General features: G+C 41.5%; 1 protein-coding gene across 1 annotated transcript in view; it reads left to right on the top strand.

Annotated features, from left to right (window-relative positions):
• Positions 1-15,402, top strand: part of TDRD3 (tudor domain containing 3) — a 281,940-nt gene that overhangs the window by 165,671 nt on the left and 100,867 nt on the right. Inside the window, exons 6-8 of the mRNA XM_065405303.1 lie at positions 9,556-9,627; positions 11,782-11,931; positions 12,711-12,851. Coding sequence (XP_065261375.1) covers positions 9,556-9,627; positions 11,782-11,931; positions 12,711-12,851 — 363 coding nt within the window. The remainder of the gene's footprint in view (positions 1-9,555; positions 9,628-11,781; positions 11,932-12,710; positions 12,852-15,402) is intronic.

Raw genomic sequence — 15,402 nt, 5'->3', positions numbered from 1 at the left:
CGTTCCATGACTGCTCTGTGCATTTGTGACAAGTTCTCCCTCCACTGTGTCGTCTGGGCTGCCTGCTCTCGTGAGCAGTCCATAAGTTCATAAAACATGTCCTCACGCGTCTTCTTCTTCCTTCTCCTAATCTGCGCTAGCCTCTGGGAGTGTGATGCCAGGCTGGGTTGGGAGACAGTCGCAGATGTGTCTGTGGGAATGGGAGAAAGGGAGTGAATTCCTGAGACAGATAAATGAAGTTGCTAACAAAGAACATAGTCTTTCTCTGTGAACAACACCATGCACTGCACCTTTCACATGCGCACTCAGGACAAGGTCGAATTTTCGGCCCTCGCCTTCAGTGCCTGGGGTCTTGCAGTTGCGATTAGAGAAGCATTGCAGGACACCTCTACTTTTGTTGCAGGAAAACATGGTAAGCCGTAGACTTGTGGCAGCTTAAAAATGTAATAGTAGCACTGGGCTCCTTTCGCACTGAAAGCAAGGCCACTCTCTGCTGGCAGCAATCAGGGAAGCATGAGCTCTGCCCCTGTCCCACCACCTCGCGGCTGTCCCCGGGAAAGATCCCTGTATGCTGCCCCTCTGCCGCCTCCACCGCGTGGCTGTAAAGCAGTCCCAATACTAACATTCCCCTCCCTAATTTAAAGCAGGGCGTCATGTGCGATATAACTCTGATGAGGATCTCGGAGAGCAAGAGGGGACGGATGCTTCGGGAGAGCATGCAGAGGCCAGGGCCGTATGCCGCCATGCTGTGCCGTGCCATGATCCCGGACTACTTAATAGACTCATGGCGTGGGAACGTGTGTTACCACGGTGGACCGAACAAGATCGCCCTGCCACGGAACCTGATGCGCATGCTTGAGCGGTACCTCCAGGAGAGCTATGCAGAGCTATCCCAGGAGGACTCTCTGTCAATTCCCGGGCATATTGACCGTCTTTTCGTTTAACTGCAGTAGAAGGGACTACAGAGTGGAGCGTCCTGTGGTGGCCTAATCATGAAAATCCGGACATTATTTGATTTTTTATACATAGTTGGTACTAAATAGTTGAGTAAGCCAAAGAAATCATGAACACCCAATTGCTGATAGAGTTAATATTCCTGTTTTGTTATAAATAAAAGTTTCTATGTTTACATGAGTGAATGAAAAGCCCATTCTTAACAATATAAATATTCCAGTTATGTTAAAATTAAATGTTTAGATGTTTAAAGCACTCACTGCTTGATCCTTCCCCTGATTCGGTGTCCGGGGTAACGGCTGTGGACGATTGGTAGGGGATCTCTGTAAGGGTGATGAAGAGCTCCTGGCTGTCGGGGAAATCAGCGGTGCAAGCGCTGTCGACTGCCTCGTCCTCCTCATTTCCTTCCTCATCTTCCCCGTCCGCTAACATTTCCGACGAGGAACCGGCCGTGGACAATATCCCATCCTCTGAGTCCACGGTCAGTGGTGGGGTAGTGGTGGCGGCCGCACCTAGGATGGAATGCAGTGCCTCGTAGAAACGTGATGTGTGGGGCTGGGATCCGGAGCGTCGGTTTGCCTCTTTGGTTTTTTGGTAGCTTTGTCTCAGCTCCTTGATTTTCACGCGGCACTGCGTTGCATCCCGGCTGTATCCTCTCTCTGCCATGGCTTTAGAGATCTTCTCGTAGATCTTTGCATTCCTTCTTTTGGAGCGCAGCTCTGAAAGCACGGACTCATCGCCCCACACAGCGATGAGATCCAAGACTTCCCGATCAGTCCATGCTGGGGCCCTCTTTCTATTAGATTGCACGGCCATGTCTGCTGGAGAGCTCTGCATCGTTGCCAGTGCTGCTGAGCTCTCCACGCTGTCCAAACAGAAAATGAGATTCAAACTGCCCAGACAGGAAAAGGAATTCAAATTTTCCCGGGGCTTTTCCTGTGTGGCTGGTCAGAGCATCCGAGCTCGAAGTGCTGTCCAGAGCGTCAACAGAGTGGTGCACTGTGGGATAGCTCCCGGAGCTATTACCATCGATTTCCATCCACACCTAGCCTAATTCGATATTGCCATTTCGAATTTAGCGCTACTCCTCTCGTTTTCGAGGAGTACAGAAGTCGAATTTAAGAGAGCTCTATGTCGAACTAAATAGCTTCGTGGTGTGGACGGGTGCAGGGTTAATTCGATGTAACGGCGCAAAATTCGACATAAACTCCTAGTGTAGACCAGGCCTAAGACTCCAGAGTGAAAGTCGGCTGAGCAGCAGTATCATGAGCTCTGTCCTCAAGTGTTTACTTCTCTGTCTGAGTGATTTGCTACTTTCAAATGCTTCTTGATGAATCAGTCTTGAGGAGTGCTAGCAGCTTTTATTTTGATCAAACAAATCAGTAATTGTGTTTTTCACTGCAAGTGGGACTCCTATAGAAGGCAGTGATTTGGCAATTGCATATACTGAGTTATTTGGTATCTCATGCAATCCAGAAATGCTGTTGTTACTTGACAGTGTTCTAAAAAAGTATGTCAGATTTAACCTTAAGGGTACTTTTAGAAGTCTTTATAATTATGGTCCAAAAATCTACACTTATTCTATATTCAGAATGCTGTCAGCATTCTAGTGTTGGAGGGAGAAGTCATTTTATTTTTTCAGCAGTGGAGTTGTGTTTTTGAGCTACTGTTGACTGCCTTCCTGTCTTCCTGTTCCACCCATGTGACTTGCAAGGTCCTGGCTTCATTAATAATCAGATATGGAGGATGGTTCATATGGATGCTAGTAAATTCTGCTTTAGGTGATGAGTGACAACATTTGATGCGTCTGTATGTATTATATAATATAGACACACAGAGAAATTCATAATAACAAAGAAGTGGGGGATGGGGGGCTGTATAATGGGTAGGTGGCATGCAAACTGCTGAGCAGATATAAGCCTCTCCTTTCATTGTATGAATGTATTGGAGTGTTCTTTAATAATTACTAATCTCAGTGGAATAATCCAAGCACATCTGGTAGGGTGAAGGAGCTCCAATTAAACATTTTGGATTTTTTTTGAAAAATGAGAAGTTGTAGTAGCTCTTTTAGGAACAAATGCAGATACTGGCTTTTTTTGAGTGATGTCCCTATTTTATTCCACTGAGGGGTTATGCACATGCACCATGTGCCCAGAGCCGGAGCTTTTCAAAATAGTACTGTTTGACAGTCCACGCATGTGCTGCCTTGTGGTTTTGCCTGAGGTGATAAAGAATGCAGCGGGCCGCTGGCATCTCCAGTTCCTTTTTACCGCCACATGGTCCGAGTTGGAGCTTCTACTCTCCTATCATCCTTGTGACCCAATTTCCAAAATTTTACAAAAATATCCTTAGTACTGTCCGTACACCAATGCCCATCCTTCCTACCCCCTTTGGGGGCCACATCAAACTCTTTCTGCCAGCATGGAAAGCCATAACAATGGACAAGTGGGTCCTAGTTATTATCTAGGGTGGCTATGTCATAGAGTTTACAGCGATGCCCCCATCTCACCCTCTTCCTCAGTCCACATGCATGCAACACCTAGGCAATGACCTCCTCCACCTAGAGGTTGACTCCCTATGGCGGAGGGAAACTATGGAACTAATCCCAGTCCCCTTTCAGAGAACAGGGGTCTACTTGAGCTACTTCCTAGTCCCCCCAAAAAATTTTGCATCTTGGATGCCTCATCTGTTTGATTTCCAAACCAAGATTCTGCATGGTCACACTTGCAACAATCATTCTCTCCCTAGAAAAAGGCATGTGGTTTACGGCTCTCAATATGCAGGATACCTACTTCCATATTGATATACACCTGATACACAGAAAGTTTCTGAGGTTCAAGGTGGGACCTCAACATTTTCAGTACAGGGTTCTACAGTTTGGACTTACCACTGCCCCATGAGTATTCACAAAAGTTTTCTCAGTGGCAGCTTATCTCAGACGTCAGAGGATCCTCATTTCCCCCTATCTAGATGACTGGCTGATAGCATCACAGTCCAAAGAAGAGGCACAGGAATTTGACGTCCCAACTGCTTCTACTCTTCTCTCTGGGGGCCAATGTCAACATCGAATAATCAACTTTACACTGTAACACAATCCCTGGAGTTCATAGGAGTTTGCATAGATCAGACTTCTGCACAAACTTATCTACCATGGGAAAGATTCCAGGCAATAAGGGAACTAATTACTTCGGTGACTTCCAATCCTTCCTATGGCCAAAATATGCCTCGCTTTCTTGGGACATATGACGACCTGCACATAGGTCATGCCCTTTGCTCACCTACATCTGCACCATGTTCAACTCTGGCTACAAAGGGTTTACTCATCCATGCATCAACCTATTCACACTCTGGTCTGCATGCCACCAGAATTCTCTCCTTATTACAATGGTGGATGAACCCACTATGAGTCTGCTCGGGCATGACCTTGCTCCCGTCCTCAACCACCATGATTATCATAATGGATGCATCCCTCATGGGCTGGGGTGCCCACATGGGTGACCGCATGACACAAGGCACCTGAACAACATAGGAGGTCCAGATGCACATAAACATATTGTAACTCCGGGCAGTACGCAAAGTTTGCCAGGCGTTTTTGCTAGCCATCCAGGACTGACATGTACTTGTCATATCAAACAACACTACTACAGTCTTCTATATAAACAAGCAAGGGGGAACGAAATCCCAAGCTCTGTGTACGGAAGCTATATGCCTGTGGGAATGGTGCATTGCGCACCGCATTCTTTTGACAGCAACCTAACTGACGAGCACCCAGAATGTGATTGCTGATGCTCTCACAGAAACTTTGCAACCCACCACAAATGGGAATTGCATGACTCTGTAGTCGCGGACATCTTTGGCCGATGGGACCCCAGCAAACGATCTTTTCACATCTCAGAACACCACCAAATACAGCCAGTATTGTTCAAGGGGAGGAATTGGAGCCCAATCACAGGGCGATGCCCTAGTCATAGTTTGGTCAGACAGCATGAACTCTGCCTTCCTCTCCTTAACCCTCCTAGTATAAGTAATCCATAAGATCAGATGAGAGAAAGCAACAACCATCCTGATCTCCCTCTTCTGGCCTTGTCAATTCTACCTCCTGTTTCTCCTCTGCATTTCAAAGCACTCTTCGCTCATGCTTTGGACATTCCCGGAGCTACTGACTCAACACAATAGCATATTCAGACTCCCCAACCTGCACACTGTTCAACTGGTGGCTTGGTTTTTGGATGGACATCGCCACTAGCTCAGGAGTGCTCTCTGGCAGTGCAAGATGTCCTTTCAAGTAGCAGGAAAGATTCCACAAGATGCTTGTATTGAGCCAAATGGACGCGTTTTGCTTCCTGGGCTACATGACAGGGCCTTGTCTCCAAAGTGGCATCCCACTACTTTTGGAGTATTTACTCTTTCTGAAGGACTCAGGGCTGGCCCTCAATTCCATCAAGTTGCAGTCAGCTGCCATTAGCGCTTTTCACCCATCGGTGGATGGCCAATCAATTTTTGACCACCCCCTACTTGTATGATCCTGGAAGGGCCTTTTTTGAAAATACCCTCCCATTCAGCCTATGGGACCATAACCTAGTCCTCACCTCATTGACTACCACCACCTTTGAACCTATGGTCTCCTGCTTGCTATCTCTCTTTTTTATGAATGTCACTTTCCTCATCACCATTACGTTGTCTAGGAGGATTGGCAAACTGGGAGCCATGGTGGCTAACCCTCTCTTCATGACTTTCCATAAAGACAAGGTCTCTCTCTGCCTTCACCCCAAGTTCCTACCCAAGGTGATTTCCCAATTCCACCTCAATCAAGCCATACATTTACCTACCTCCGAACAGTACTGCTTTCAAAAGCTCCGGCTCCTGATGCATGGCGAATGCGCAGAACTCCTCAGTGGAATACAGATAGGGGCCTGTCATAACTAATAAAGGGAAGGGTAACAGCTCTCCTGTGTACAGTACTATAAAATCCCTCCTGGCCAGAGACTCCAAAATCCTTTTACCTGTAAAGGGTTAAGAAGCTCGGGTAACCTGGCTGACACCTGACCCAAAGGACCAATAAGGGGACCAGATACTTTCAAATCTTGGTGGGGGGAAAGGCTTTGGTGTGCTCTTTGTTTAAGGGGTTGTTCGCTCTTGGGACTGAGAGGGACCAGACATCAATCCAGGTTCTCCCCATCTTTCTAAACAAGTCTCTCATATTTCAAACTTGTAAGTAAAAAGCCAGGCAAGGCGTCTTAGTTTTACTTTGTTTTCTCAACTTGTAACTGTACCTTTTACTACAGTGTTTATCTTTGTTTGCTGTACTTTGAACCTAAGACAGAGGGGGGGCCTCTGAGCTCTTTAAGTTTGATTACCCTGTAAAGTTATTTTCCATACTGATTTTACAGAGATGATTTTTACCTTTTTCTTTAATTAAAAGCCTTCTTTTTAAGAACCTGATTGATTTTTCCTTGTTTCTAGATCCAAGGAGTTTGGATCTGTGTTCATCAGGAGTTGGTGAAAGGAAGGAGGGGGGAAGGGTCAATTTCTCCTTGTTTTAAGATCCAAGGAGTTTGGATCTGTATTCACCAGGGAATTGGTGAAAAGATTTCTCAAAGCTTCCCAGGGAAGGGAATGGTGGCAGCGGACCAGAACTAAGCTGGTAGTTAAGCTTAGAAGTCCTCATGCAGGCCCCCACACTTGTACCCTAAAGTTCAAAGTGGGGATACAGCCTTGACAGGGCCACACATCTCAAAGAATCTCCAGTTACAGATAAGCAACTTTGTTTTTAAAATAATTGTGTGTGTTGTCAGTTTGGTATTCCATATATGCAGGAGCGAGTTACATCAATTTGCAAAGTAAATGGAGCAGATATATTTCTTCCAATATTCTACCTATTACAATAGCCAATATTGCATACTTCAGATGAGAGAGTCAGAGTCCTATATTTCACTTAATTGTGAAGTTATTTACCATTGGGGTGGTATTTCTTTTTGTTCCCTGAAGATCATCTTAATCAGAAGTAATTATAGTATTTATAGTCCTTGTAATTGTATCTTAGCTAATGTAACCACATGAACTATTTTTATTCCTATAAATGAATAATCCTTTGGTGAATCTCACTAAATTTATTTACTTCAGTGATATATCTTGGATCAGTTTTTTTCACAGTCACTCCTTATCACCCTGATTTATTAGAGCACTGAAATAAGTGCTTAACATTTAGCATGTTCTTTAGTGCTTTCATGAATAGGAATGCTTTCCTGGATCAGGCCCATAAGAATAAGGGGAAAATGGCTAATTCCTATTCCTCGATATTGTGTAGTATTGTTAGCACTATTAAAACCACTGTTGCAATTCACCCCAGAAGTGGCTGAATTGCTCTGAGGATGAAATTAAATATTTTATATAGATTGTAATTTTTAGACACTCAAGAAAGGCCCCATATAAATCACTTTTTATGCAAGATACTGTGTAATTTTCTTTTTACTGTTTTAAATTATATTAGTCTCATGGCTTTCAAAGCCTTGTTATTTTTGTGTTCTTGGAAAGGGCATATAGGAACGTCCTGTTATGTTAGATATTATGTTGATGAGAGCATAGTGTAAACACCTATATAGCTACTGTTTATTGGTATATGTCTATTATTTCTTCTCATGTATGTCCTTTTCAAACTAAGTAGTCTTTTAAATCTCTCATTTGATGAAAACAGTTCTTTTCCTGAAATCTTTTATACATTTGCCCGTTTTCTGGAGCTTTCTTGTTTCTGCTAAGTTTGCAGCTGAGTATGGTCAAGCCTCTGCTGTAATTTATTTGGAAGTAGGGAGAAGGTGGGGCTGTATAAGGCTATGTCTACACTTAAAATGCGACAGCGCTTCAGTGTAGACACTTACTACAGTGTCAGTAGGGATTTCCCCATCACTGTAGGTAATCCACCTCTCTGAAAGGCGAAGGTAGCTAGGTCAGTGGAAGAATTCTTCCATCAACCTAATGCTGTCTGCAACAAGGGTTAGGTCAACATAGCTGTATCTCTCAAAACTGTGGATTTTTCAAACCCTTGAGAGATGTAGCTGTGCTGATGTAACTTTTTCTGTGTAGACTAGCCCTATTACTTTGCACACAGTAATGTCTTCCATTCAAGGATCTCAAAGCACTTTATACATATTAACTTGCAAACTCAATGAGGTAGATAGTATTTTCATTATAATGATGGGCAAACTGAAATACAAAGAAGTTATGACTTCTCCAAGTTTATATGGTGAGGCTAAGTCTACACTATGACTTTCTGCTGGCTAGCTATTACAGCTAGGTGAAATTTTTCAAACAAGTAGACTATTCTCTGAAGATGCAGTTTTGTTTGACCCAAAATTAATCTTCTCTCTGTCTGATTCAGAGAAGGGATTTGAATCCACACCTTCTTCCGCCTAGCTGAGTGTCTTAATCATCAGGCTATAGAGTTGTTCTCACTGTCTGTCTTTGGCCGAGTGAATATTTAATTATTTATACAAAGTGGAATAGCGTCAACAGAATAGCCCTGATCCTTCAATGAGCTCTGCACAGACAAGCCCCTTTTGTACATTGTACCAAGTACATTGTCAGAACTAAATTAATAATTATACTAGTAAATTCTTATTCTTAATGTAAGTGTTAGAATCATAGAGTTTAAGGCCAGAAGGGACCACAAGATCATGTAGTTTGACCTCCTGCATAGGACAGGACACCAAAACCACCCAGAACCCCACACTAAACTCAACAACCTAAATTAGATCCAAGTAGTATAGTAGTGATTATAGTACTGTTTTCTAAATAATTTTTTTGAATTAATGAAAGTGAAATAACTGACTGTTCATTACAGATTACATCATTTCATATTCTTTCATTAACATTTGGTGTTTACCCTAAAAAAATCTACAAACTGCTCAGTTTATATTAATTTATTTTTATGGCTAATGTACAGAAAATAGTTATCAAGAATGTAATTTTTCTGTTACTAAACACCCTGACACTGCTAGATGGTGCACTAAAATAAATACCCTTTTCAGCAAGCGTTCCCTGTTCAGTTAGACAACTTTTTCTTTTTATATGGTATGCTGAAGATGAGCTAATGTATGCATAGCTTGGAAGCTGCGTTAGTGTCAATTTGTATTTCCCACTAGAGTCTTTCCTTCCTGAAATTAGGTGTGGGTTGGTGTTGAACTTGGGGGTGAAGAGGGGTAAGTTACACATCTGGTATGATTGTTTTCATAAATCTACATCAGAGGGTTAGTAGGGAGGTATATCAGCTGCCACTTGTTTCATATTCTAGCGTCATCTCTCTGTTTTAGGATACAGTGCACAGGTTGCTACTGAATGACTAGCTAATTCTTATGTTGTGAAGGACTTTGCTTTTGAAAAAACTTACCTTATCTAAGTGATATTGATATTAAAGGGCCTTTCCTGTTTGAGATTCATTACTCAAGCTTAATGCTTGATAAAAGTCATAAAGCAAACATTTTTATAATGTTGAAGAATTTATCTTATTTCCATTAACTTCCCAAAATACTGAGATGTTTGTCAGATAACCTTGCCATGTTTTCATTTGCAACTTGTTAATCAAAAGCTGTTTTTTAAATTTTACAGAGTTTATCAAAACACAATAGAAGTAACATTGGAACAGAAGGTGGACCACCCCCTTTTGTGCCTTTTGGGCAGGTATAGTAACTATTTTTTTACTTTTGACCTTGGTATAGATGTAATCAGGATTAATATTTTGTAAAATAATTTTAAAACCATAATGACTAGAAGTTCTGTTGTTAGAATGGATAACGTGAATATTTCCCTATGTAATAGGAAGTGTGAAATCTTCATTTTAATACATTCTTTTTGATGTTTCAATAGAACATACTTTTTTACATTTTTTCAAAATGTTAGTTAAATATTCATCACTATGCCAAATTGATACTTTAGATAATTGGGAACATTGCTGACTCCAACACCTCATAGATTTCAAGTCATGATCAACATTATCTCTTTACAATTAAAAAAAATAAAATCCCAAAACACCCTGAAAATAACTTAAAATGCAATCTAATGGCTAATGAAAGTGTGTGTGTGGGAAAGAGAGATTACTTTTCAGTATATTTGACCTTGGTAGATTGAAGTCAGGGGTGTCAGGCTCTGATCCTTTATAAGTAATTGAAACGTTTTGCCATGGACATCATGGCAAATATCCAGGCTAACATTCAATACATTGTCCAAGATAATACTGGCTGTGGACAATGAGGGAATTGTGTATAATTTTTATGACTATCATATGCCCTGCAGTTATAGCTGATATTAATCTGCCTAACTGCCAGGAGTTAAATCAAAAGAGACCGTTAAGGGAGAAACCAATAGGAAATGAAACAATGACACACATGAGCGTCCTGGAGGAAACGAAGGAAAAGCTTTTTATTGGGGAATACCCCAACTGACTCATCCAGGCTAGGATGATTTACTCTTAGGCTGAGCCTAAAATCAAAGGGAATCCTAAATCCTTGGGAAAGAGGAGTGTGAGAGTGGGTTGTGAGCACATGGAAGCTGACATCCAGATTGGCAGAGATTCGGGGAGTATGCTGTGAGTCAGATAGGCTCACTGATGGGAGTAAGCTGTACCTCCCAGAGCTACTAATAGGCTAAATTTTTAGAAGGAAGAGCACATCTAGAGCTTTCATTTTATTAACAAATTTAGGAAAATGCTTTATACCTTTGAGGAATGAACATATAATGCTTTGTTTTGAAGACACTGCTTTGTGTCACTGCTAATATACGCTTTCACTGGCTCCCAAATGGAAATTCTTACAGGAGCCAAAATTGGGTTAACATAGTTGTGAGCCAGTGGGACTGAAGCCTAGAGATCCAGTCTGTAAGTGGTCAGACCTGAGGTTCCACCCAGAATGAGGTGCAGAAGGCCTAGTCTGTCACCTAAGAGATGCATTTGAGGGAGACTAAAAAGGGGTCTAAGGCACAGTTTTCCCTGTAGCCATGTCTCTGGCTGACTGCTTAATTGTTTCAGTTCAGACCTCGATATCTTGGACCCATAAAAATAAAATAAATAGTATCTAGTTGTGTCCCTGTGAATTCCAGATATTTCAGAGGAGCAGGCTTGGACTTGAGATTATTTATTAAGATCCCTAGTAAATCCTGCAATCAATCATGTGATGATACTGGTGGATCCTTTGATCCCTGCCAAAGTACTGAACTTGATCAACCTGTCATCCAGAGAATTGTTCAACACTAGTTATCTTTGAGACCTTATAGCTCTAAGTGGTTGGCAAACACAAAATGCTGCTCCACAATCAGATATCTGGTGTGTATGTGAGCCAAAATATACAAACTTAGGGGTGTGTCTAAGGTTAAACACTTAATAGATTTTAGAGGTATTGTGCATCCCCAACTCCCACAGAAGACAATGGGATTTGCTTTAATACCTCTGATGATCATTTTTATTTAGGGGTTTACCTAATGAATTTATGGCTAGCACCTGTGAGTCAAGTTCAAAAATGTTAACTTTGGCTTTTGAAAACTTCCCCTTCTAATCTTTCTTGCCACATTTTCCTGGTAACTGGATCTTCCATCCTTGGAGGGTAAGACTGTGTGCCAAAATTTTGATCCCCTCCTCCTTTACTAGAGGTGAAAGTTTGAAGGCCACTTTCTCCCATGGAACAGACATGTGTTGTCAACCAAGATGTTTAGTTGTCCTAGCTGTATATTTTTGTGTTAACTTTTTTCAAAAGTTAATACTCTAATGAAATATGAATATTTTGTTTTGTAACTGAAAATAGAAAGGAGAGAGTAAATTTCTGTAGTACTGCTTTTGTGTTACAGAAATGTGTGTCTTCTGTGCAAGTGGACAGCAGGGAACTTGATCAGAGAAAGACTCTGCAAATGATGAGCACTGCTAAGCCTGTTGGAGACAATGATGAATTTGAAAAACAGAGAACAGCTGCTATTGCAGAAGTAGCAAAGAGCAAGGAGGTTAGAATATACATTTGCGGCAGTATTTTACTTGGTGTACTTCATTATTTTAGTTCAAGTATTTATCTCCTTAATGTGAGTCACATTATGGTGTCTGTTTTCTTATGTTCCTTTGTCTACCAAGTATTTAGAAAAATAAAAACCGAAGGCAATGAGCCTTTTCGGAAACTTGGGGTGTGTTCTCCCTTTTCTAAAGAGGTAATGTGATGTAGACTGACCATAGAATATTTTCTTATGGATCTAATTTTGATCTAAACCAAGTCTGCTAATATATGCATGAATTTTATAATTCAGTTTTGCTTTATGCAAACAGTACAATTTGAGTAAGCAAAACTAACTTACTAGGCAGCCTGTATTGAAGCTATTTTGATGCTGAGATTAAGGTAATGAATATATTTCCAAGTCCCAACAGACTTTGATTCATTGTGTTCAGTATTGTTGAATTGCTATGGAACTTAACATGTTTAATCCTTGGGTTATTTTATATCCTCCCTTACAGTTTTCCATTTAATTTTATTTTTATGATTTGCCTCAGAGCAACTCATAAAAATTAAAATTATATAACTTTTTTTACACCCTCATCTGGACATAGGGAAATTCTAGCTAGTAAATTACTCTGTTATTTTATGGAAATTAATATTTTATGTGTCTATATAAAGGATAAGGATAAACATTTAGGTACCTGAGATTTACTGCATTTTTCTGTAGTAGCATAAACTTAAAGGTTATTTTCCTAACTGTGTTGTTTACTGAATGTTTATTTCCCTTCTTATCTAAAGACCAAGACATTTGGAGGAGGTGGTGGCAGTACTAGAAGCAATCTTAATGTGAGTGCTGGAGGGAATCGAAACAGGGAAGTGTTCCAGAAGGAAAAGATAACAAAACCTGAGGGGAAAAATGAAGGTGTCTATCGTGAACTGGTAAGGCTGAGGATCTAAATGGAACCTTAAATATCCGTATTTGACATGTAGACTAAAACTATGAGCTAATGAATTTTCCTTCAGTTTCTATAAAAGGTTGTATAGATTTCTGTATTTTACTCTCTGTTGAGACTGGTTTATTTTCACGGAATACCTAACTCATGGGGGATACAATTAATCAGGCTGTGTATTGCAACTGTGTAGAAACTCTTACAAAATAAAAAATTGTAACAAATTTTGTGATAGTCTCATTACAGAAATATTTTTCTCTCTTGATTTTTAAAATAAATGCAGCAGTTTGCAAGTCGAAGTAACTTAACTGTTATAATCAATGGCATTTTTATAGCACTTTTTAAGAGCCCAAAGCAAGACATTTTAAGACCATTTTCCTTCTGGATTAATATTGGTTTATCATCAAAAGAATATGTTTAGTGTTTAAACCAGGGATCGGCAACGTTTGGCATGCGGCCCGCCAGGGTAAGCCCCCTGGTGGGCCAGGCCGGTTTGTTTACCTGCCTCATCCGCAGGTTCAGCTGATCGCAGCTCCCACTGGCTGCGGTTCGCCACTCCAGGCCAATGGGGGCTGTGGGAAGCGGCGCGGGCCAAGGTATGTGTACTGCTTCTGCTATTTAAACTGGTAATAAAAGAGCAGGGAAACTCCTGTTCTTTCTCACCCTGGAACTCCATGCTGTCTGGGTCACAAATAAGGTCTCTCGTTTTGTAAGATGGTGGCCGCTGGCAGGAGGCTCAATACTATCAATTTTAATTCAAAACAATATTTTTAAAGCTATATCACAGTTACTTGGTGAGAAGTGTTATTAGTTATGTGAACTTTCAGAACACTTCATTGAGCAAAATGGATAGTCTATACAAACAGTCCTTAAAAAAACCTGCATCGGTTTTGCTCAGTCCAATGGTCTATAAGTTCATGAGGTTAGAAATGGTTTTCACCATGAACAAACCATGAAAGATATTTTTAAGTATGTAATTGCAATTGACATTTCTGTGTTTTAGTGCTGGAGGCAGACATCTTGCTGGAAAGAGGTGTCATTTGTGACAATGGGGCAGCACCATAGAAGAGACAGTAAACTAGTTTGACCTGCTTTAATAATTGCTTAATAATCATAAAAATATTGTATATGTTTAGTTTTTCTTCCAACTGTTAAAATCATTATTAAAGCAGGTTAGAGATTGGCTTAAAGTAACTGTTTAATAGGATTTTTATACTTTTGTGTGTCATAAATGCCATCTGTTTTCAGCAAGATGGCTGCCTCCAGCACTGGATTTAAAAATGCTAAATGTAATTAAAGACTTTTTTTAAAAAAAAAAAAGTCACAGATCATTAATGTGGTAGGTGTTTCTTGCATTTATATCCTATGTGTTTCTGAGATACATGTCACCATAGTATCAGGGTGCTATTTATATGGAGTTGAAAAAATGGAATTTTTCATAAATTAGGTTATAATATTCTGCCTTCCTCACATGACCAACTTAATAACTCCAACTGCACGAAGGGCGTAGAGCTTAGGTTGACGTAGGGTGATGCAGTGTCAGTCTAGACACGCAATTACATCAACTTTAGTGGCCTCCAGGAAGTGTCCCACAATGCTCCCCCACCCCATGACCTTTCTGATCACCATTTTGAGCTCCGCTGCCCGGTGGCCAGATATGCAGGTACATGCCCCTCTCCTTTTAATGCCTCATGAATTTTTGAAATTCCATTTCCTGTTTGCTCAACATGGAGAGCTCACATAGCAACTGCATGGCTGACCATGCCGGCTCCACGCTGCAGACGTGTTCCTGCCTGGAGTACACCAGAGGTGACGAATCTCCTGGGTCTATGGGGAGAAGAGGCTGTGCAGACATAGCTCTGATCCAGCCATAGAAATGTCAATATCTATGAGCAAATTGCTTGGGGCATGGGAGAGAAGTTCTACAACAGGGGCATGGAGCAGTGCCATGTGAAGACCAAGGAGCCTGCGGCAGTTGTACCAGAAGTCAAGGGAGGCTAACAGTCGCTCTGGTGTGGAGCTGTAGACATGCCACTTTGACAAAGAGCTTCATGCCATTCTTGGCGGCGACCCCATCACGTCTACAAGGGCCCCGTGCGTACTTGGGAGGAGTCACAATCACAGGCTATTGGAGTGAACCCTGAGGATGAGGTGTTGGACAAGGAAGAAGAGGAGGCGTAGGAGAATGGGGGACAGGTGACCGGGGATCCAGTGACTCAGTGAGCCAGGACCTCTTTTTGACTCCAGAGCCGTCAAACAAGTCCACACAGTCCATCACGGGAGAGCCTGATGAAGGGGAAGGAACAAGCATGCAGTTTGATTTGATATTTCAGGGACACATCTGTTCATTTACTCATTATTATCATGCTACAAGAGGTAGTGAAATAACCAATAGAGGTAGAGTTTCTGTCTGCTTCTCATTCCCCTGTACAGTTAGGCAGAGGAGACCCTGCAGAACAGTTTGTTATGTGTACCGGGATGTCCCTTGAATCCTCCATAGAGATCTCGAGGAAACTTTCCTGGAGGTACTCTGCAATCTT

This window comes from Emys orbicularis, chromosome 1 (assembly GCF_028017835.1).
Source record: "Emys orbicularis isolate rEmyOrb1 chromosome 1, rEmyOrb1.hap1, whole genome shotgun sequence".
NCBI classification, from domain to species: domain Eukaryota; kingdom Metazoa; phylum Chordata; order Testudines; family Emydidae; genus Emys; species Emys orbicularis.
Note: the sequence above shows the minus strand (reverse complement) of the source record. Positions and strands in the feature narration are given on the sequence as shown.